The sequence below is a fragment of the Neofelis nebulosa genome, chromosome 5 (genome assembly GCF_028018385.1).
Source record: "Neofelis nebulosa isolate mNeoNeb1 chromosome 5, mNeoNeb1.pri, whole genome shotgun sequence".
Taxonomy (NCBI): Eukaryota; Metazoa; Chordata; class Mammalia; order Carnivora; family Felidae; genus Neofelis; species Neofelis nebulosa.
Genome location: NC_080786.1, coordinates 9,389,052 through 9,410,198, shown reverse-complemented (window position 1 = coordinate 9,410,198; position 21,147 = coordinate 9,389,052). Strand labels below are relative to the sequence as shown.

At 41.1% G+C, this 21,147-nt stretch overlaps 1 protein-coding gene across 6 annotated transcripts in view; it reads left to right on the top strand.

The window, feature by feature from the left end:
• Positions 1-21,147, top strand: part of ULK4 (unc-51 like kinase 4) — a 153,035-nt gene that overhangs the window by 25,186 nt on the left and 106,702 nt on the right. For 5 of the 6 annotated variants that reach the window (XM_058729532.1, XM_058729530.1, XM_058729531.1 and 2 more), the window contains 7 exons: positions 1,696-1,811; positions 1,968-2,037; positions 4,166-4,262; positions 8,821-8,925; positions 11,991-12,051; positions 13,603-13,784; positions 14,688-14,734. In XM_058729532.1, coding sequence (XP_058585515.1) covers positions 1,696-1,811; positions 1,968-2,037; positions 4,166-4,262; positions 8,821-8,925; positions 11,991-12,051; positions 13,603-13,784; positions 14,688-14,734 — 678 coding nt within the window. The remainder of the gene's footprint in view (positions 1-1,695; positions 1,812-1,967; positions 2,038-4,165; positions 4,263-8,820; positions 8,926-11,990; positions 12,052-13,602; positions 13,785-14,687; positions 14,735-21,147) is intronic. The other variant, XM_058729529.1, reaches the window with a different exon arrangement.

Genomic DNA, 21,147 nt, shown 5'->3' with positions numbered 1-21,147 from the left:
GCATGGTCACGTGACTTGCTTTGGTTAATGAAATGGGAACAGAAGTGATGTGTGTTCGTTCTGCATAGACGCTTGAAGAGCCAGTATGAGGTTGGCCACACTGCTTCCTCTTCATGAGGTAATTGGGAAGACAGTGTCCAAATGGAGTTGCTGTCGGGCTGGGTCTTTAGTGACTGTGATGGGCATAGCTTCCTTGCCAGCCTTTAGTGGCTGTGTGCGTGAGGGAGACAGGACATTCTAAGCCGCAGAGATTTGTGGGTTGCAGGTTACCACAGCATAACCTAGCTCCTGTCTCATTCTGACTAATATACCTCGTTTTTATTATAAAATCTTCTTCGCCCAGGACACTTAAAAAAGGGATGGTATTAAGAACAAGGTGAGGAGTGGTCGAATCAGGGCCAGACAATTGACCCCCCGCCCTGCCCCGGTCAGCTTATTCAGTGACGAATTGTTGTGTGATTCTTGGTTCTCGTCTTGGCAAATTCAGCGTGTTGGATAGAGAAGGTCTCTCCTAAGTATCCTATTTAAGGTCTCTCTCAAACTTGGGTTTCTCTGGTCCAGTGAGAGTCAACCACGCTCCTACCATTGTGTTTTGCTCTGTGGGGACTAATAGAAAGCGGGGCTCTGGTTGTGGTCCTCCAGTGTCTGCAAGGCACAGGAGACCTCTGACCTTAGTGTGTCCTCTTCCTTGTTAATCTCTATGCCTTTGGTTTCTTTTCTTGCCTTATAGCCCTTGCTAGGTCTTTTTCAGTAAGGCACTGAATCAGGAGTGGTGAAAATGAAGCTCTTTGCCTGGTTTCTGCCTTTTGAGATGAAAGCACTCAGCCTTTCACCATTAAGTATGATGAGTTCGAGGTTCGTGTAGCTGCCCTTCTTCAGTTCGAATGATTTTTGAGTTTCGTCAGATGCCTTTTTGTATCGGTTGATAAGGTCATGTGGTTTTTCTTCTTTAGACTGTGGTTTTCAAATATTGAGCCAGCCTTGCAGTCCCACATTAAGCCCCACTTAGTCGTGGTGTATTACAGGTTTCGTGTCTTGCTGGATGTTTGGGGCCAAGTGGCAGGAGGACAGCGAGAGAGGAGGAAAAAGAACAGGACGGCAGGGATTTGCCTCCTGTTCTTAAGACCATAACTCTCTGGCTACAGAATATGCCCCTCTGTGAGTTCGAGCCACTGGCTAGGAGCTGCTGCTGTTCCCAGCTAGCTGCTGCAGGGTTACCTGGTAGCAGGGATAGAATAAAATGGAAAAAGGAAAAAAAAAATTAAACCATGGCATTTCCTCCGTCCTGACCTGTAGGGGGTCCCCTTTCCTGTTTCTTAGAACAGAAACAGAAGGCTTCTCTTAGAGGCTCCTTTTGTCTGTATTCAGTGCCTTGGAGTCAAGGCCGGGCAATACTGGAAGGGGAAAAATAAGAGGGAAGTTCACCGCCAGGTTACTGGTACTTATAAACTTAGGGGCTCTGGTTTACTTGCCCGATCTGCCACTTATTTCCCACCGATAAGATTTATAGACAGTACAAAGCCTTGTGTATAGTAAGTGCTCACTTGAGCTACTCAGTGACCGTGCTTCTCTAACTCCACGGCTTTGCCAGATGGTACGTGTAATTTCATGAACTTTTCCAACCTCTTGTTCTACACGGAATAACTATAGAAAGCTCAAAAATAAGTTTGATTGTGTTGGCTTTCTCCTGTTGAGCAGCGGAAAAGTGATGGAGCATTCTGGGACCCAGGATTCCAAGGAGGTTTTGAAGCCAAGTGGACAAGCCAAGGGGGACAAGAGTGGTCAGCGACTGAGTCAGTCTTTCAGACTAGGTGAGCTTTCGCTGGAGCATGTTCTTGCCGCTGAGTGTGCCGTTTCTGAGAAATTCTAGTTTTTGCTACCATTCTTTTTAAATTTCTGCTTGCATCATGCCCTGCTCCTGGTATTTTTGGTTCTTTGCACGTAATGTTTTTTCTGTCCTGCCACAGAAAATCCAGCCGAGTTGCGGCCTAGAAGTGTGGTTGGGGGTCAACCGAATGAGTCCATGTTTCTTCTGAGGTATGTAAGGTGACAGCAGCAAGGAATCCCTGCGTGATGACAGTCAGGTCTTCTTAAAGCATCTGTTGTCCTGCTGGCAAACCATGTTCCCCAGAGATGAAGCGCAGAGATATGGATGCCGAATTCCGTATCAGTCTGCTTTTGAAGTTCGTGTTAAGTGCTGGCCAATGGAATGTTGATGTGGCTGTGCAGTTTTAAACGTTTAGAACCAAACCCGTGGCGCCTGGGTGGCTCAATTGGTTAAGCGTCTGACTTAGGCTCAGGTCATGATCTCAGAGTTTGTGGGTTCGAGCCTCGCGTCGGGCTCTGTGCTGACAGCTCAGGGCCTGGAGCCTGCTTGGGATTCTGTGCTCCCTCTCTCTCTGTTCCTCTGCCGGCTCGTGCTTTGTCTGTCTCTCAAAAATAATAAACGTTAAAAAAAAATTTAAAAAAGTTTTTAACCGAACCACCTGTCTTTCCTATTTATAAGGGTTAAAACCTCCTCATTTTTACTTGCCCTTCAAATAGAATTGAATGTGAAATTTTAGCAGTCAAGCTTCTTTATTGAATGCTTTGAGGAAAGAACAGGTTGTGTTTTTGTTAAACATTTTTCTAAAAAATTTTTATATAAAAAAAATTTATTTTCGAGAGACAAAAGAGGGGGAGCAGAGGATCTGAAGCAGTTCTGTGCTGACAGCAGAGAGCCCGATGTGGGGCTCAAACTCACAAACCATGAGATTGTGACCTAAGCCGAAGTTGGATGCTTAATCGATTGAGCCACCCAGGCATGCCATGTTAAATGTTGTTTTATGTGGAGATTTAAATAATGTTTTTTAATACTGTAATCATTGAAGTAATTTTAAAGAGAACAGGATGGCATTTTAATATAATTAAGAGCAATGTATTTAAAATTTTAACATGTAAACGTCAAGTGTTGTATTTATAGCTTTGGTCCTATACATAAAGAGTTTTATTTAGTGACAAAGGGGTTATAACAATGAACTAAAATTTCCTGACTTGTTTTACCCTATGAAAATATAAAGGATATTGAATTTATCTATATACATTCTAGTCATTAATTCAGTTTTTTAAAAAACTTTGTACAATCTTTGGCATATTTCGTGAGTTAAACTACTTGTTTAATGAATGACTAAAAACAGATGAGTGAAAGAGACATAAATGTTAAAAAAAAAAACAAACATAAATATAAACATAAAAAAAGACCCTAATGATCAGTGGAAAAATTTCTTAATATGTGAAAAACTCCAGAGACCCAGGAGTAATGGAGTTACCCACAGAGTATGACCAGCATTCTTTAATTTCTTAATGTTCATTTATTTTTGAGAGAAAGAGGCACATACGCAGAGTGTGAGCAGGAGAGGGGCAGAGAGAGGGAGACACAGAATCTGAAGCAGGCTCCAGGCCCTGAGCCATCAGCACAGATCTGGATGCGGGGCTTGAACTTACAAACTGTGAGATCATGACCTGAACTGAAGTCAGATTCTTAACCGACTGAGCCACCCAGGTGCCCCTGACCAGCATTTTTAAGTATAGGAGGAATCATTAAACATAGATACAGATTATAACTTGTTCCTTATCTTAAATAGATACCAAGATGATTTTCCATATCGAACATTTTCTGAAATAGAGTTGTAAATATTTTCTATCTTTTGTAGACTGTCTGATCTATATTACTATGTTAATCCTGCTGATACGAGCAGACATTTAAAAAATAAAATCAGGAGTGTCTGAGTAGCTTAGTCAGTTGGGCATCTGATTCTTCATCTCAGCTCCGGTCTTGATCTTGGGGTCGTGAGTTCAGGCCCTGCATTGGGCTCTGTGCTGGGCATGGGGCCTCCTTAAAAAAAAAAAAAAAAAAAAAAAATCAATGTTTTAAGGTTTCTGGTTAAAATAGAAAATACTGTATATAGCATAGGTGCTATAAATAAATAATAAATTAGCCAGGAAACTAGAAATATTTGCAAAAAAGGTGTTGTATAAACAGAAATTAGAGTTTAAATTTATGAGATCACCCAGAATCTTGACATTCTACCATTTTATCGTGAGATGTATTTTTTTTTCCCAGATAATAGTAAACAGGATAGAGTTTCTGCACTCTGAATAATGTTGACCGGTATGTATTTTCCAGTTCTCGCCCGACTCCGAGAACTAGCAGTGCGGTCGGACTAAGTCCTGGTGAGGATAGGACTCAACATTCACCACAGAAGGCTTCTCCTTTGACCAAGGTGAGCAGGGATGGAATCTTTCTTTCCTTTTCCTTTCTTGCTTTTCTTTCCTTCTTTCTTAGCATAAGGTATGGAGACTCAGAAGAATAGTTCCAAGTTGATGTCCAAACTATGATCGTAATGACAAAATTTGCAATTAAGTCACTTTCTTTATCACTCTCTTTTTCTGGTAAGTACTCCTACGAGAGCATTGTTTCATAGTTATTTTTTTGGTAACAGCCTCAGTAACATCTGATTGACATCCCATTTAATTCACCACTTAGAGTGTATGGTTCGGGGGCTTTGTGCATATTCCCAGTCACATAGCCACCACCACAGTCATTCTGAGAACACTCGCCTCCCACAGGGAAATGCTATACCTATTAGCCGTCACTCCCGTCCCCTCCGTTTCTCTTCCCTCTCACCCTAGGCAGCCACTAATCTTGCTCTCTTGATAAATTTGTCTCTTCTGGACGTTGCAAATGAATGAAATAACACAATAGGTCCGTTTTTGTGACTGGCTTTTTTCACATAACACGGTGTATCAGTACTGTGTTCCTTTTTATTGCCAAATAATTGCTTGTATGTACCACATTTTTCCATTCATCAGTTGGTGGACATTTGGGTTGTGTTTCCACCTTTTGGCTGTCGTGAACACTGCTGCTGTGAATGTTTGCGTACAGCTTTTTGAGCGGGCCTGCCTTGAATTTCGCCTTATACCTGCAGGAGTGTAATTGTGGCATCGTGTGCTGACTGTGTTAAACCTTCCAAAGAACTGCCAGACTGGTTTTCAAGGCAGCTGGGCCATTTTACATTCTCACTAGCAGCGTGTGAGGCTTCCGGTTTTTACCCATCTCTAACAAAACTAGTTACTGTCTTTTTTCCTAATTGTGGTAAAATACATGTTGCATAGAACTTACCATTTAACTATTTTTTAGTCGTACGGTTCTGTGACGTTAAGTACATTCCCATTTTTGTGCCACTGTCCTCACTCTCCGTCTCCAGGACTGTTTGATCACCCCAAATTGAGACGCTGTGCCCACTAAACAATAGCTCCCCACCTCCTTTCCTCCCAGCCGTGGCAGCCGCTGTTCCACCTTCTGCCTCTGTGCCCGGTAATCTCCTGTAAGTGGAACCGTACAAAATTAGCCCTTTTGTGTCTGGCCTGTTGCACTTAGCATGATGTGTTCAAGGTCTAGCGTATGTCAGAATTCCATTCCCTTTTCAGGCTGAGTAATACTTCGTTGTGTGTAGGTACCACATTGTGTTTATCCACGCATCCACCTTTTGGCCACTCAGGTTGCTTCAGCCTTTGGGCCATTGTGGATAATGCTGCATTATAGCCAGACGAGGAGGTGTGAAATTATACCTAGTTTTGATTTGCATTTCTGGTGGCTGATTTTATTGAGCATCTTTTCATGTGCTTATGGGCCATTTGTATATCTCCTTTGAAAGAATGTCTTTTTTTTTTTTTTTTTTTTTTTTTTTACATTTTATTTATTTTTGAGAAACAGAGTGAGACAAAGTGTGAGCGGGGGAGGGGCAGAGAGAGAAGGAGACACAGAATCTGAAGCAGGCTCCAGGCTCTGAGCAAGCAGTCGGCACAGAGCCCGACGCGGGGCTTGAACCCACAAACTGAGATCATGACCTGAGCTGAAGTTGGACGCTCAACCGACTGAGCCACCCAGGCGCCCCGGAAAGAATGTCTTTTCAAATCTTTGCTCATTTATTGAGTTGTAAGGAATTCTTTATGTATCCTAGGTATGTGATTTATAAATCTTCCACCCTGTGGATTGTGTTTTTCAATGGTGTCCTTTGAAGCACGGAAGTGTTTATTTTTATTTATTTTTTGAGAGAGAGAGGGAGAGCAAGAGCACGTACACGTGGGGGAGAGGGGCAGAGGGAGAGAGAGAACTCCAAGCAGGCTCCATAACTCAGCATGGAGGCTGTGGGATGACTTTGGCATCATTACCTGACATGAAATAAGGGTCGGCTGCTCAACTGACTAAGCCATCCTGGCACCCGAAGCACAGAAGTTCTTAATTTTGATGTAGTTCAAATTATTTTTTTTGTGTGTGTGTTGTTGCTTAGGCTTCTGGTGTCATAATTTAGAAACCATTGCCTACTCCAAGGTCACAAAAGTTTATGTCTGCGCTTAGCTCTTTAGGTCTTAAATCCATTTGAGTTAATTTTTGTACACGGCATGAGATAGAGGGTTCAGCTTCATTGTTTTGCGTGTGGATTTCCATTTGTCTCAGCACCATTTGTTGAAAAGACTGTTCTTTCCCAGTTCATTGTCCTGGCGTTCTTGTTGACTATCAATTGGCCGTAAAGGTGAGGTTTATTTCTGGACTCTGTTCTGTTGATCTCTGCATCTTTCTTCATGCTGGTCGCATAGTAACTAACTGGCTACTCTTGATCACTGTAGCTTTTTAGTAAGTTTTGAAGTTAGGAGGTATGATTCTTCCAATTTTGTCCTTTTTCAAGGTTGTTTTGGCTACTCTGAGTCCCTTGCATTTCCATGTGAATTTTAGGATCAGTTTGTATGTTAGTTATATGTGAGGGAAAATTGTGTAACAGTAAAAATGCATTTTATTTTATTTATTTTTAGAGCGAGAGTGTGAGTAGGGAAGTGGTGGAGGAAGAAGAGGGAGTGAATCCTAAGCAGACCCCATGCTCAGTGCTGAGTCCAACCCAGAGCTTGATTCCACGACCTGGGATCATGACCTGAGCTGTTACCAAGAGTTGGATGCTTAACCAGCTGAACCACCCGGGTGCCCCCAAAAATGCATTTTGAAATGTAACAGATGTTGAGTCTCTTCTGGCCATGGTTATTGTAGAGGAGCGCACTTAATCGTTTTATTGAGAATAGTCAAGCAGTAATTGTATATGTAGTATATGAGAGTTTATCTTGTATAATTTTTTAAGTGATTTTTTTTATTCAATTACAAAATCTTTATAATTGTAGAAAACTTGGAAAATGTACAGGAGGACAAAGGAAAACTACTTGTAACTTTATTATCCAGGGTAACCACTGGTTATATTTTGATATTTCTATCTCTGAGTCTATACATACATGTTCATTTTCAAACAAGGGAACATAATTTTATGATTGCAGTGTTTGATCACTTTATTCCTGAGAATTATATTTTATTTTGCTGTTGTGAGTGGGTATTTCATTTTTAGACTGTTAACTGTGCATATGTTTCATTTATATATAGGAAATTAATTTTTATATATACATTTCTAATTGGTCTACCTTACTAATTCTTAATATGTTTTTAGTTCATTCATGTTGACATTTCTTTGAAGTCTTTCTGTCTTAAATGTCCATGCTTTTAAACATTAAAATCTTTGTTTTACAAAGTTCCTCCTTATTCTTCATGTGTTTTTTGATAAGTCTGTTTTCTAAGTTGCAAAGGGGTGGTCTTGTTTCCAAGAACCTAGTTAGCTAATTATTCCTTTAGTCATGCTCTTGCCTCCGTTTTGGAGAATTTCCTCATTTTTCACTTCACTGTTTTGTTTTTTCTGTTTTGTTCTGTTTGTTGGTCAGTGTTTCAGTGGAAGTCCCCCCCCCCCCCCCCCCCCCCCCCCGCTACCCGTGCAAAGAGGTGTTTTTATTAAAGCATGGGGATAGGCTCCATGGGCAGGAAGAGCTGCCTCAGTGGAAGTTGTTAAAGCATAAATCCACTTTTTTTTTTTTTTTTTTTTTTTTTTTTTTGGTCTGATGTGAAGTCCTCAGGTGGCATCACACTAGGAATGAGAGTTATGTTTAAGTAGAACACAAAGAAAAATCTCAAATACGGTTACTCATTTTCATTATGTGTTAACTCTACTTTAGCTTTTATTATTATTTAAAACATTTTTTTTTTAATGTTTATATTTGAGAGAGAGAGAGAGAGAGTGTGAGCATGGGAGGGGCCGAGAGAGAGAGACACAGAATCCGAAGCAGGCTTCAGGCTCCAGGCTCCAAGCTGTCAGCACAGAGCCCGATGCAGGACTCAAACTCAGGAACCGTGAGGTCATGATCTGAGCTGAAGCCGGACGCTCAACTGACTGAGCCACCCAGGCGCCCCTGTCCACTTTAGCTTTTATAAAGATAGAGGTGTTTAATGCTTAGGTAGAGGGTTAGTATTTGACCTTGAAATTCCTTTATGCTGTAATTTTAGCTTCATACTGAATATTTTGTAAAGCAGAATAAATTGGTGAGTGTCGAGTGGATGAATGATAAAAACCACCCTGGTAATTGAAAAACAAGTTTGCCTCATTGTAGCTGAAACATCAAACTATAGAAGATCTGTTTTCTGGTTCTAACTAGCCAGCCTTTGTGGTAAATGTGAACAAATCGGTTACTTTGACCTTTGTTTTTTCCTTCTGTGACCATGAGAATGATGATGCACTGAGGATTTTTGTGAAGATCAAAGAAGACGGTCTCTGGAAGTGTTTTGAATAGCAACCTGAGGTCCATAGATACAGGTGGCCCTTCCAGTGGTGTCTTACTCAGGGTCTTATTAGCCCGGTTCTTAGAAGCTCTGCAGTAAGTCACAGAAACAAAGCCTCATTTTTGTTCTTATTTCAGATTGCAAGTGAACCCCTGAGTCAGCAGGACCTGGAATCCCAGATGAGAGAGCTTATCTACACAGACTCTGATCTTGTCATCACCCCAATTATCGACAACCCAAAGGTGGGGAAAGATGCCCTAACAGCTGAGGGCTGAGCTTTATTTAGACTTTATTTAGAGGGCTGAAATCCTGGTGATATCTTCATTCCAGATACTGTTGGCTTTCTTTTCTTTGCTATTCCTCATGTCTCTTTTATTTCATGTGTGCCACACGTCTGCACTTCTGACGCCCACCCTGTGCGTGACCCTCTCCTCTTCCTTTGTTACTTGACCCTTCACTGAGTGCTGAATTTCTTCCTCTTCTGCATCGGCTCCGCCTCCCCTCAGTCCATGGGCTTCTAGACCTCAGACCTTAGTCCTCATTCCTTTTGTTTCTCTCTACATTCTCGAATGAATTTCTCCAACCACTCTAGTCTTGGATGTGTTAGGAAGGCAGATGTGAGTGAGCACTGCTCCCCCTGCTGGGGTGGGTGGGCAGGTCACGAAGAGACTAGCGGGTGCTCAGGACTGCAGGCCAGATGGCGGGGAGACACTGGGGGCTTGGGGAGTCATGGTTCACGGTGCACTTCATACCCGGTGTGATTTTTGTTGCTTCACATCTTTTGAAATATACCTCTGTATCGCCAGGGGATGATGAGTATTCTTAAGAAAAAAAATCAACTTCTCAGTCCCTCTGTATTACCTATTCTGTATTTTAATTTTCTTTTTAAAATGTCTTTTTCTGTTTTGATTTATGACCATTTCCCCCCATTTCTTTGGGGGAACATTACTGTAATGTAGAACAAATGGGTTCTGGGGTGCCTGGGTGGCTCAACTGGTAAGTGGCCAACTTCGGCTCAGGGCATGCATGATCTTATGGTTTGTGAGTTCGAGCCCTGTGTCGGGCTCTGTGCTGACAGCTGGGAGTCTGGAACCTGCTTTGGATTCTGTGTTTCCCTCACTCTCTCTCCCTCCCCCACTCGCATTTTATCTCTCTCTTTCTCTCTCAAAAATAAGAAAGAACAAATGGGTAATTGGATGCATATTTATCTACTAGGTAGACAACATTTAATACAGATTACCCAGCTATTTTTCATAATGGAGCTAATTCTTTTTTTTTTTTTTTTAAATTTTTTTCAACGTTTTTTATTTATTTTTGGGACAGAAAGAGAGCATGAATGGGGGAGGGGCAGAGAGAGAGGGAGACACAGAATCGGAAACAGGCTCCAGGCTCCGAGCCATCAGCCCAGAGCCTGACGCGGGGCTCGAACTCACGGACTGCGAGATCGTGACCTGGCTGAAGTCGGACGCTTAACCGACTGCGCCACCCAGGCGCCCCTGGAGCTAATTCTTTTTATGAGCTCAGCTATCTGACAGAGTAACTGTATATCATGCCAGATTTAATGTGAAATGGGTCATTTTCCCAGTGGACCTTCTAAGAACAGTTTGTAATGTGTTTTGACAAGGTTCTGTTTCTTGATTTCTTTTTCTAACCATACTTACTTGTTTTGGGGCAGCCTTAGTCAAAATTTTTCTTTAAACTTCTAATTTTAGATATACAGAAAAGGTTCAAAAACAGAGTTCTCGTGTACTTTTTACCCAACTTTCTCTGATGTTAGCATCTCCCGGGACCATAGTATGGTTAGCAAAGCCGGGAACTAACATTGGTATGGTGTTAACTAAATTACCGCATTTATTTGAATTTTACCACTTGTACCACTGATGTCCTTTTTCTCTTCTCGGGTCTCTTGTTCCACTTTGCTGTTAGGCCTTTTTCTGTTACCTTCTGTCCTTGTCTTTCATGGCCTTGTAATTTCTTAGTTTTTCCTTGGCCTTCGTGGCTTTCATATTTGAAGAGTACTTACCAGGTATTTTGTAGGCTGTCCCTCAACCTGGGTTTTTCCAAGTGTTTCTCATGATTAACATGGACGAGGTTATGCATTTTTGGCAAGAAGACCACCAGCAAAGCTTTTTAAAATGCTCTATAAAGAGGTTTTGGAGATGTTAGATATAGAAATGACGGTTGAATTTTTAAATTAAAACTGTCGAGGTGAAAGTACCCTGGCTGTTCCAAACTCATGGATCTAACTACCCATTTTTCCAGTTTCTTAAAAAAAATTGCGTACTTTCCTATTCATGCTGATTACATCTTCCTGGAATAGTGTGTTCTCGAATTCAACCATGAAATTCTTATTCTTTAAAACCTGAGCCCTCCTTCTGGTTCTTCCATAAGCCTTGTCAGCCTAAAGTGCTTGCTGCATTCTCTAATTTGTTAGAAAAATTCCTGTGAAATGTTCTGTCTATAATTATGTCCTGCCCATTTTGCATTGTTGAATTTTTTTTTTTTTTTTTTTTTTTTTTTTGGCATTTAACACGTTTATCTTCCCAACCAGAGTATCAGCTGACTGTAGGATCATGTCTTTTGTATATTTGTATCCCCCTTAGCACTTAGCATAGTGCCTCACCCTTACAGGTACCCAGTAAATATTTGTTGAATGACTAAATTTCTTTCTTTTTTTTTTTTTTTTTTTTAAGTTAATTTATTTTGAGAGAGACCAAGACCGCATGAGCAGGGAGGGGCAGAGAGAGAGGGGGGAGAGAGAGACGTCCAAGCAGGCTCCACACTGTCAGCGCAGAGCTCCACGTAGGGCTTGAACTCAGGAAACCGTGAGATCACGACCTGAGCCAAAACCGAGAGTCGGATGCTTAACCGACTGAGCCACCCACCCAGGTGCCCCTGAATGACTAGATTTCTACCTAGAGGTTGATTTAACTTAAGAGTAAGCCAAGATAAAGTGCTTCTTTTTCCACAAAACTTTGTTTATTTAAAGTAAACTCTGCCCTCGTTGTGGGGCTGGAACTCCTGATCTCAAGATCAAAAGTCTCATGGTGTACTGACTGAGTCAGCCAGGTGCCTCAAAATGATCTTGTTTTTATAAACAAGTGTTATGGTGTTTTGTGTGTTGGTGTTTGCATATTTTAATTAGAAAGGGCGCTGTGGAATTCTTTTTCTTTTTGGTGACAGGTTTTGTAGTGTTCTTTTCTGTCTTCCTTGATTTATAACCTGATAATTGGAGTTATGTCAGGAGACCGATATGTCTCAAAAGGCACCTTTAGAAGGTTTTTTTTTTTCTTTTTTCCAACCACAGATAATGAAACAACCACCAATTAAATTCGATCCAAAGATACTGCATCTACCAGCATATTCAGGTAGGATTACAAAGCGCTTGTCAAACACATAGACTCTTGGCAGACAGATGTAAATAAGACCTCTAACAGCAAATGGAGTTTGTTTTTAAGTTTATTTGGAGACAGAGACAGAGCATGTGAACAGGGGAGGGGCAGAGAGAGAGAATCCCAAGCAGGCTCTGTACCATCATCGAGAAGCCCAGTGTGGGGCTTGAATGCACAAACCGTGAGATCATGACCCGAGCTGAAACCCAAGAGTCAGAGCCACTCAGCACCTCTTCCCCGCGCCACCCCCCCCCCCCCCGCCTGCTTTTTAAAAGCAAATGGAAGATTTTATTTATTTATGAATAGCTACATTCCAGTTTTCTGGCCAACTGGCTATATTCTTGGGGTAGTGCTGTGTGCACTGCAAGCAACCTGTAATCCATTTGTGCCATCCTTTGACCGTGCCCAGCTGAGTCTGGGCTGCCCTGTACCCCTGTGGAAGTGAACGTTCCCGTAAAGCTGTGCGGGCCTTCTCTTGCCCTTCCCTCTTGTAGAGCCCATTGGATTTCCAACATTTATGGTATTCTTGTGGGTACAGAGGGTCGGAGAGTACAACGAAGAATTGAGACTCTACTCTAGGCGTTGACAATGGGGTCAGATGGTTTGCTTTTGTGGAGAGGGTTTGGGAATGAAGATACTCAAAGAAGATGGGTTCGGTTTCCTTTCACCTAATGGGAAGTCTTATGTGGGGTGAGCATCAGAAATTCGTTTACACCTTAAACTTTGATGTATTTTGCATGATAAAATCTATTTTAAGCTGGTAAACTAGATCTAGAAAAACATTCTTCATCATCGCTGGAGTATAATCCAGGATTTCATATCAAATCAAAGTAAATTCAAAATAAAACATTTGAATTTAAATATACGGTGCCAAAAAGAGCCAACCTTAGAGCAGTATTATCTCAAAATAATATTCCTTCCCTTTTCCTCTTTACTCTGAGTTATTTTAGGAAATTATTATTACCGCTTATTTTATTCAGAGATGGAAATTAGCCAAAACTGGTCATTTTGGATGGCATCTTATTGCCCATTTTTGTTTTCTGTTTGTATATGGTTTGGGCTTGGATCTCCCAGAGGATTTCAACTACTGTATTAACCTGTTACGTTTAACAGTCATTTCATTGGAACTTTTTAACAACTGCACAATTCTTAGCTTTTCCAACATTTTATGGCTGGATCGCTTTATTTATACGAAGGCTATCACTTGCTTTTTTGTAGTACAACTTTCTTGAGTATTTTGTTAAAATCTCGGTTGCAGGATGATTCTCCTTTAGGCATCTTTTAAAGGTGGTTTTCCATTCACATAGAGAAAAAGGGTCCATGGGTAGAAAAGGAGAGGAATCTAGAAGAATAAATAAAAGTAGTGTCCTCTTTGGAGGACTTTATGGTTTTGACATTGTAAATTTATGATTGTCTTTGTCCTCAGCTGCTGAAATTTTGCGTTCCGTTTTTTATTTCTCTTGTAGTGTTTTCAGCAATTTTTTTTTTTACCTGATACCCACTTTTAATCTGTTCTTTCCTCTCCAGTGGATAAATTAGCATTTCTAAAAGACCAAGACTGGAACGCCTTTTTGCAGCAGGTGTGCTCACAGATCGACTCCACTGAGAAGAGCACGGGGGCCTCGCGAGCCAAGCTGAACCTCCTTTGCTATTTGTGTGTCGTGACTGGACACCGGGAGGTGGCCACGCGCCTCCTCCATTCACCTCTGGTGGGTAGTTCAGTTGTGAAGCCTCCTTTCGTGGTCCTGGCAAGCCTTTTGTGTGTAGCTTTCGTATTTCTATTAAGATTAAGACATCAGTGCTAACATAACTCATTTGATTTAGGTGCAGTGAAAAAAAAAAAAAAAAAGATTTATCAAGATTATAGGTTTGCCAGAATTTTGTCCAGTCGTTAGATCCGAAAGAAGTTGAGTAGACAGTGATCTTGAACTTTTTCTTTTGTTATACTCTGGCTTGCGTTTTCTTTTAACTTGTAATAATTGTAAGATATTTTTCATATCTGAAATCTTAAGACATTAGACCTTGTCATCAGCTGCCAGAATGAGCTGCCCATGTGGGACAAGGCCTGCTTTCCTGGGTTGACCTGGCAAACTCCCGAGATTTCTGATACCACTCTGATAGGAGACCCAGAGTCTCTAAGGCTTTTCTTTCTTTTTCCCCTGCAAATGTTTTCTTGGACTGTCTTGGCCATCGGTAAAACCACAGGAATTTGGTAGAGCTTTTGAAGCCTTCCTCAGAAAGGGGTTACAGTGGTCTGGGGCATTTTTCATAGTTAGGTGCTCATTGGGGAACTGGCTTGAAAAAATTTAAATTTGCTCGCTTCCAAGATAGTATTGAGGTTACTTGTTTGGTGCTTGGTGTGTGTTTGGGAGCAAGGTGGGCGTGGGGGCACGTGTATGGAATGTAATCGGGTAGGAGAAACAAAGTAACGTTCTTAGTGTTTATTTTTATCTTGTGTGTTCAGTGCTTTTGCATCTTCCTGAGCAATTGATTATCTCCTAGTGCAGGATTCACATTTCAATTGTATACAGGTCTGACTTGTTAACTTAGCGGTCACTCTCTGTGTTATTTCATGAAGGAAACGTACATCTTGTTTTATTCTTTTATTCTAGTTCCACTTACTAATCCAGCATTTGCGAATAGCTCCAAACTGGGATATGTAAGTAACATTTATATCTAAGTAAATTATTCTTCGTTATTGTAAGTCATTACAACATACATGTTTATCAAAAGCACATGGTCCTAAGTACTTATGTACTGAAGTAATCATTACTGTGAATCCTTGGCAATTTCTATAGACATCCCAACTGTAAATTTAAAAAGATTTCGGAATAGGCCTTACGCTCCAATCCTGGGATTCTATAAACTATACCTGGAAACTTTGTTACTGTTACTCTTTGGAGTATTCTTGATCAGATGCTTTACTTTTGATCCCTGTTTTAGTTCTTGCTGCGGAGTTTTCCCTTGCCACTGCATCTTTCTCTGGGGTAATGCCTGACTCCCTTATGATATTATTTAAAGTCTAATGGTGTTATGCTCTGTAAACCCCTGATAGAAGTGTATGATATACTTGTTTAGTATGCAGACAGCATACCATTAGGTAAAGTTTTGGAAGGCTCTGGTTTCCAGTTGCCAGGGAGACCTGGCCAGATGATTACTTTTTTCTGAGTCTCTACTTCGCGAAGAGTCTGTGTGGGGTGATGAAATCACATGGGTTTCCGATTCACAGACCTGGGTGTGGATCACAGATCTGCCCCCTGGGCAATTGCCGAAAGTGCTGAGCCCCAGTTTCCTCAACTGTAAAATGGGGATAGCATATCTACCTCATAGACTTTTGTTAACTGAATTTTGAGGGGTGCCTGGGTGGCTGAGTGGGTTAAGCATCTTGATTTCAGCTCAGGTCATGATGTCATGGATCATGGGATCACGCCCCACGTCGGGCTACACACTGACAGTGTGGAGCCTGCTTGGGATGATTCTGTCTCTCTCTCTCTCTCTGTCTCTGTCTCTCTCTCTCTCTCTGTCTCTGTCTCTCTCTCTCAAAATAAAGAAGCTTAAAAAAATGGAATGAGATAAATATATGAAATGCCTTGCATAGTGCCTGATTCTTCCTGGGTAGGTAGTAAATGTTGGAGTGTGGAGGCTGCAGTGGTTGTATTTGATATTATCAAGCCTGTTTATCTTCCTGTTAGAGAAGCACATGAAGACATGAAGGGGAAAGGTTTTGTGCAACGTGGTAATGATGGTAAGATAGCAGTTATCCTTTGCTGGCAAAATTTGTGGGAAACGAGGTATTCACAAAATGCTTTTTTGGGTAATTTTTGTTATGCATCTTCTAGGGTCACTTTCCCAGGGTAAAACCTGGCATTGCAACTAGGATTTTTAGGCTTTTTTGAGTGTGTAAAACTTTGAGAAGGTTTGCGGCGTGCTCACTGAAAAGCCAACAAAACCGAGCACTTTAGCTACAACTTACATTCTTGACTGGGGTGCCCCCTGCTGACTTGCGTGTGTTGGTGGGGGGAAACAAAACCTTTTTTAATCTTTTCCAAGTACTGTTGTTTCCCCCTATTTTTTAGCTTGAAGCTTAATTGTAAAACAGCTTGTGTTTGAGGAAAATGATAAAAACTAAGGTGGACACATCCTCTGCTTGGAACCTTCGTTTATTGTCTTTGTCCATTCAGACGTCAGTTCCTTCAGTGAGGCCTTCTCTGACCCAGGTCGTATCACCTTAAGAGCATGTAGGGTCCTTAGCTGGGGGATTGACCATCACTGTTGAAACGGGTATGTTTATTCCTTGGCTTTTGTTAGCATATAGGAAAACAAAACAGAATAACACAGAATTTTGTTTCTCTTCCCCTTTTGACATAATATGTTTTAATGTCATTAAATATTTAAGATTTTTTTTTTCAAGGTATGCCTTTTCTTGTCTGCTATGAGTGCCTAATCATTTAATTTACCCTGTTCCCTATTTTTGGATGATATTGTAACACTGCAAATAATATGCTGATGAACGTTTTTGTGCTTAACTGTTGGTGCACGTTTGTTTTCTCTTTTTCCCCTTACGGCAGATTCTTAGCAGGAATGAGTAGAAGGCAATAAATAGTTTTGTGACTTCTGATAAATTGCTGAAACATTCTTTGCAAACACCGTATCGACATGCATTCCCACTTGGTGTGTATAAAAATGCTCTTCTGTTAGAACTTTTCAAAAGCGGAGGGGTGCCTGAGTGTCTCTGTTTAAGTGTCCGACTCTTGGTTTTGGCTCAGGTTGTGCACTTGTGGTTCATGAGTTCAGACCACGCATCGGGCTCTGCACAGACAGTGTGGAGCCTGCTTGGGATTTTCTCTCTCTCTCTCTCTCTCTCTCTCTCTCTCTCTCTCCCTCACTCTCCCCCTGCTCTGCATACTCTGTCTTACTCAAAATAAATAAACTTAAATAAAAAAAATTTGACTTTCAACAGTGGATAATTATGAAATTTTGTATCCTTTGCCAATAAACTTTACCAAGGTATATGATACACATATAATAATACATAATATTGTAATTAAGAGACTAGATTAACTGGGAATGTGCATAATATACGTAATGTGAAATTTACCATTTTAGTGTATCTTTAGTGTGCAATTCAGTGGTATTAAGTACATTTACAACGTTGTGCGACTATCACCACTATTCCCAGAACTTTTTCATCATCCCAAACGGAAGCCATTACTCATCGAACAGTAACTCCCCTCTCCCCTCCTAGTTCTGGTAACCTCTCTAATACTCTTTATGAATTTGCCTGTTCTGTGTGTAATAGAAGTGGGATCTTCTATTGTGTCTTTGTACCTGGCTTAATTCCCTTAGCTTAACGTTTTCGGAGTTCAACCATGTTGTAGCACGTGTCAGAATGCCATTCCTTTTTAATGTTGATTAGCATCCAATATATGTATATGCCACATTTTGTTTGTTTGCATCTGTTGATGGACATTTGGGTTGCTTCTACCTTGTACTATTGCAAATAATGCTGCTGTGAACATTGGGGTACAAATAATCTGTTAGAGTCCCTGCTTTCAGTTATTTTGGGTATATACCTAGGAATGGAATTATTGGATTATTTGATAATTCTGTCTTTTCATTTATTGAGTAAATGTCATATTGTTTTCCACAGCAGCTGTACTAATTTACATTCCCTCCAGCGGTGCACAAGGGTTCAGTTTTCTCCACGTCCTTTCATCATTTTTTTTTTTAATAGTAGCTATCCTAATGAGTGTGAAGCTGTCATTATAGTTTTGATTTGCATTTTGTTAATGACTAGTAATGTTGGGCATCTTTTCACATACTTATTGGCCATTTGTCTTCTTTGGAGAAAAGTCTGTTCATGTCCTTTGCCTATTTTCTTTTTCTTTTTTTTTTTTTTTTTTAAGCTTATTCTGAGAGAAAGAGCACATCTGTGAGCGGGGGGAGGGGCAGAGAGAGAGAGAGAGGAGAGAGGATCATAGCATGGAGCCCAGTGCAGGCTCGAACTCACAAGCCATGAGATCATGACCTGAACCAAAATGCAGAGACGGATGCTTAACTGACTGAGCCACCCTGGTGCCCCTCCTTTGCCTATTTTCTAATTGGGTTGTTGTGTGTTGTTGATTAATAAGAGTTCTTTATATATTCTGGATATTAACCCCTTATCAGATTATACGACTTGCAAATTTTTTTCTCCCGTTCTGTGGTTGCCTTTTTTACTCTTGGTAGTGTCCTTTGATGCATAAAAGTTAAATTTTGATGAAATCCAGATTTCCCATTTTTTCTTTTGTTGCCTGTGCTCTTAATGTCATATGCAAGAAATCATTGCCAGATTCAGGGTCTTAAAGCTTTTTATTTCTTCTCAGAGTTTTATAGTTTTAGCTTTTATATTTAGGTTTTTGATCCATTTTGAGTTAATTTTTGTATATAGTGTTAGGTAAGGGTCTAACTTCATTCTTTTGCACGTGTATATCCAGTTTTCCTAGCACCATTTGTTGAAAGGGCTACTTTTCCCCCATTGAATGGTATGGCATCCTTGTCGGTAATCCTTTGACGAAATATGTGAGGGTTTATTTCAGGGCTGTCTGTTCCATCCCATTAGTCTATATATCAGTCTTTATGCCAGGACCACCGTGCCTTGATTACCACAGTTTTGTAGTAAATTGTGCAGCCAGGAAGCGTGAGACCTCTAACTTTGTTCTTCTTTTTCAAGATTATTTTGCCTGTTTGGGGTCCTTTGGGACCCTTTTGAATTTTAGGAAGGACTTTTCTAATTTTTGGCCTAAGTTTGGCACTTGAATAAAGTAAATTGTCATCATCAGTTTTTTAAATACCGTTTCTTCATTTGTGAATTCTTGGCCCTACTTTACCTTTTGGTTGATTGGATTTCATTTGTTTTCATTAGTCTTTTTTTTTTTTTTTTTTTTTTTTTTTTTTTTTTTTTTTTTTTTTTAAGATGTCTCAGAGGCTCTGCTTCTGTAGTCATTGCCTCCTGAGAACTTTCTGTCCAGTGTTAGGGCTCAGGAAGAGGGGGCTGAATGAGACCTTCTTGTGCCCCCAGGCCTTGCTCACCCCTATGCCGGGCTTCGGAGTTTTCTCGCTGTCTCCTGTCAGCACACCCCCTAAGACTCAGATGCCACCCTTCTTCCTCTGCTTCCATGGGAGTAGTTTGATTTTGTTTTTCAGTGTCTGCATTTTTCTTTTGATCCCAGGCCTGCAAAACTTTACTGGAATGTGCCTACGTATTGCATTTTACTAATTTGCTTTGACAATTTTTTAAGTGCTTCAGCCTTTCTTTAGCTTCCCTATTTCTTTATGATTTCTTCGTGTGTGTTTCATCCTTTTTCTGCTCCTGAATCTCCTGTAGGATGGGTGTGGGATTTCCTGTCTCTTGACTCTTCATTTTCTTTTGCTTTTCTTGCTCCCTTTTGTTGAGATAGTTCACATACTGTAAAATTCACCTTTTCTGTTTGTTTTTGTTTTTATTTATTTATTTTTTTTCTGTTTTTATTAAGAGTTTATTTTCTAGAGCAGTTTTAGGCTCGCAGCAACATTTAGAAGAAGGTACAGAGATCTATACTTCCTGCCTCCACACATGCATAGCCTTCCCCATTATCAACACCCCCTTCTAGAGTGGTACATTTGCTACAACTACATTGCTAAACCTGCACTGGCATGTTACAGTCACCCCAAATTCATAGTTTATACTTCCCTCTCGGTTTTATACCTTCCATGGATTTGGACAAATGCACGATGACATGTATTGTCATTGTGGGATCATACAGAGTGTTTTCATTGCCCTAGAAATCCGCGTTCCACCTATTCATCCCTCTGACCGTCGCTCAACTTTTTACTTTGTCCGTAGTCTTGTCTTTTCTCCAGAATCCCTACGTGGAATCCTACGATGTCGGTACCCTACACTGTGTGGACTTCAGATGGGCTTTTCTAAGATTTCTCCATCTCTTTTCATGGCTCGACAGCTCCTTTCTCTTTAGTGCCAGCTAGCACATCGTCTGCATGTACCACAGTGCGTTTATTCACATACTAAGGACATCCTGGGTGCTTCCAGGTTTAGCGTAATATGTGAATAAAGCTGCTGTTAACACCGTGTGGACGTGTGCTCTCAACCCCTGCGGCTAAGTGCCAAAGTACCAAGGAGCAGGACTCCGGGACTGCGTGTTAAGAGTGGGTTTAGTTTTGTGAGGAACTCCCAAATTGTCTTCCTCTTCCAGAGCGGCTCTACCATTTCGTGTTCCCACTGACGACAAGTGAGAGTTCCTGTTGCTAACGTTTGGTCTTTGCCAGTGTTTTGGATGTTGGCCATTCTTCTTGGTGTGTAGTGGCATATTGTTTTAGTTGGCATTTCCCTGCTGACCTATGATGTGGAGCATTTTCTCATAGGTTCATTGGCCATCTGTTTATGTTCTCTGTTGAGGTGTTGTTAAGATCTTTGGCTTGTTTCTTCATTGGGGTTGTTTTCTTATTGTTGAATTTTTAATGTTTATTTTTGAGAGAGACAGAGTGTGAGTGTGGGAGGAGCAGAGACAGGGAGACACAGAATCCAAAGCAGGAGCTGTCAGCACAGAGCCCGACATGGGGCTCAGACTCGGGAACAGCAAGATCATGACCTAGGCCGAGGTCGGACGCTCCGCTGACTGAGCCACCCGGGCGCCCCTCTTATTGTTGAGTTTTAAAAGGTCTTGGTGCATTTTGAAAGACAGTCTTTTACCAAGTACGTCTTTTGCAAATAATTTCTTCCAGTCCTGGCTTATCTTCTCATTCTCTTGACGTTATCTTTTGCAGAATAGAAATGTTTATTAAACTTTTTTTTTTTTTTTTTTTTTTTTTTTTTTTTTTATTTATTTTTGGGACAGAGAGAGACAGAGCATGAACGGGGGAGGGGCAGAGAGAGAGGGAGACACAGAATTGGAAACAGGCTCCAGGCTCCGAGCCATCAGCCCAGAGCCTGACGCGGGGCTCGAACTCACGGACCGCGAGATCGTGACCTGGCTGAAGTCGGACGCTTAACCGACTGCGCCACCCAGGCGCCCCTATTAAACATTTTTTAATGTT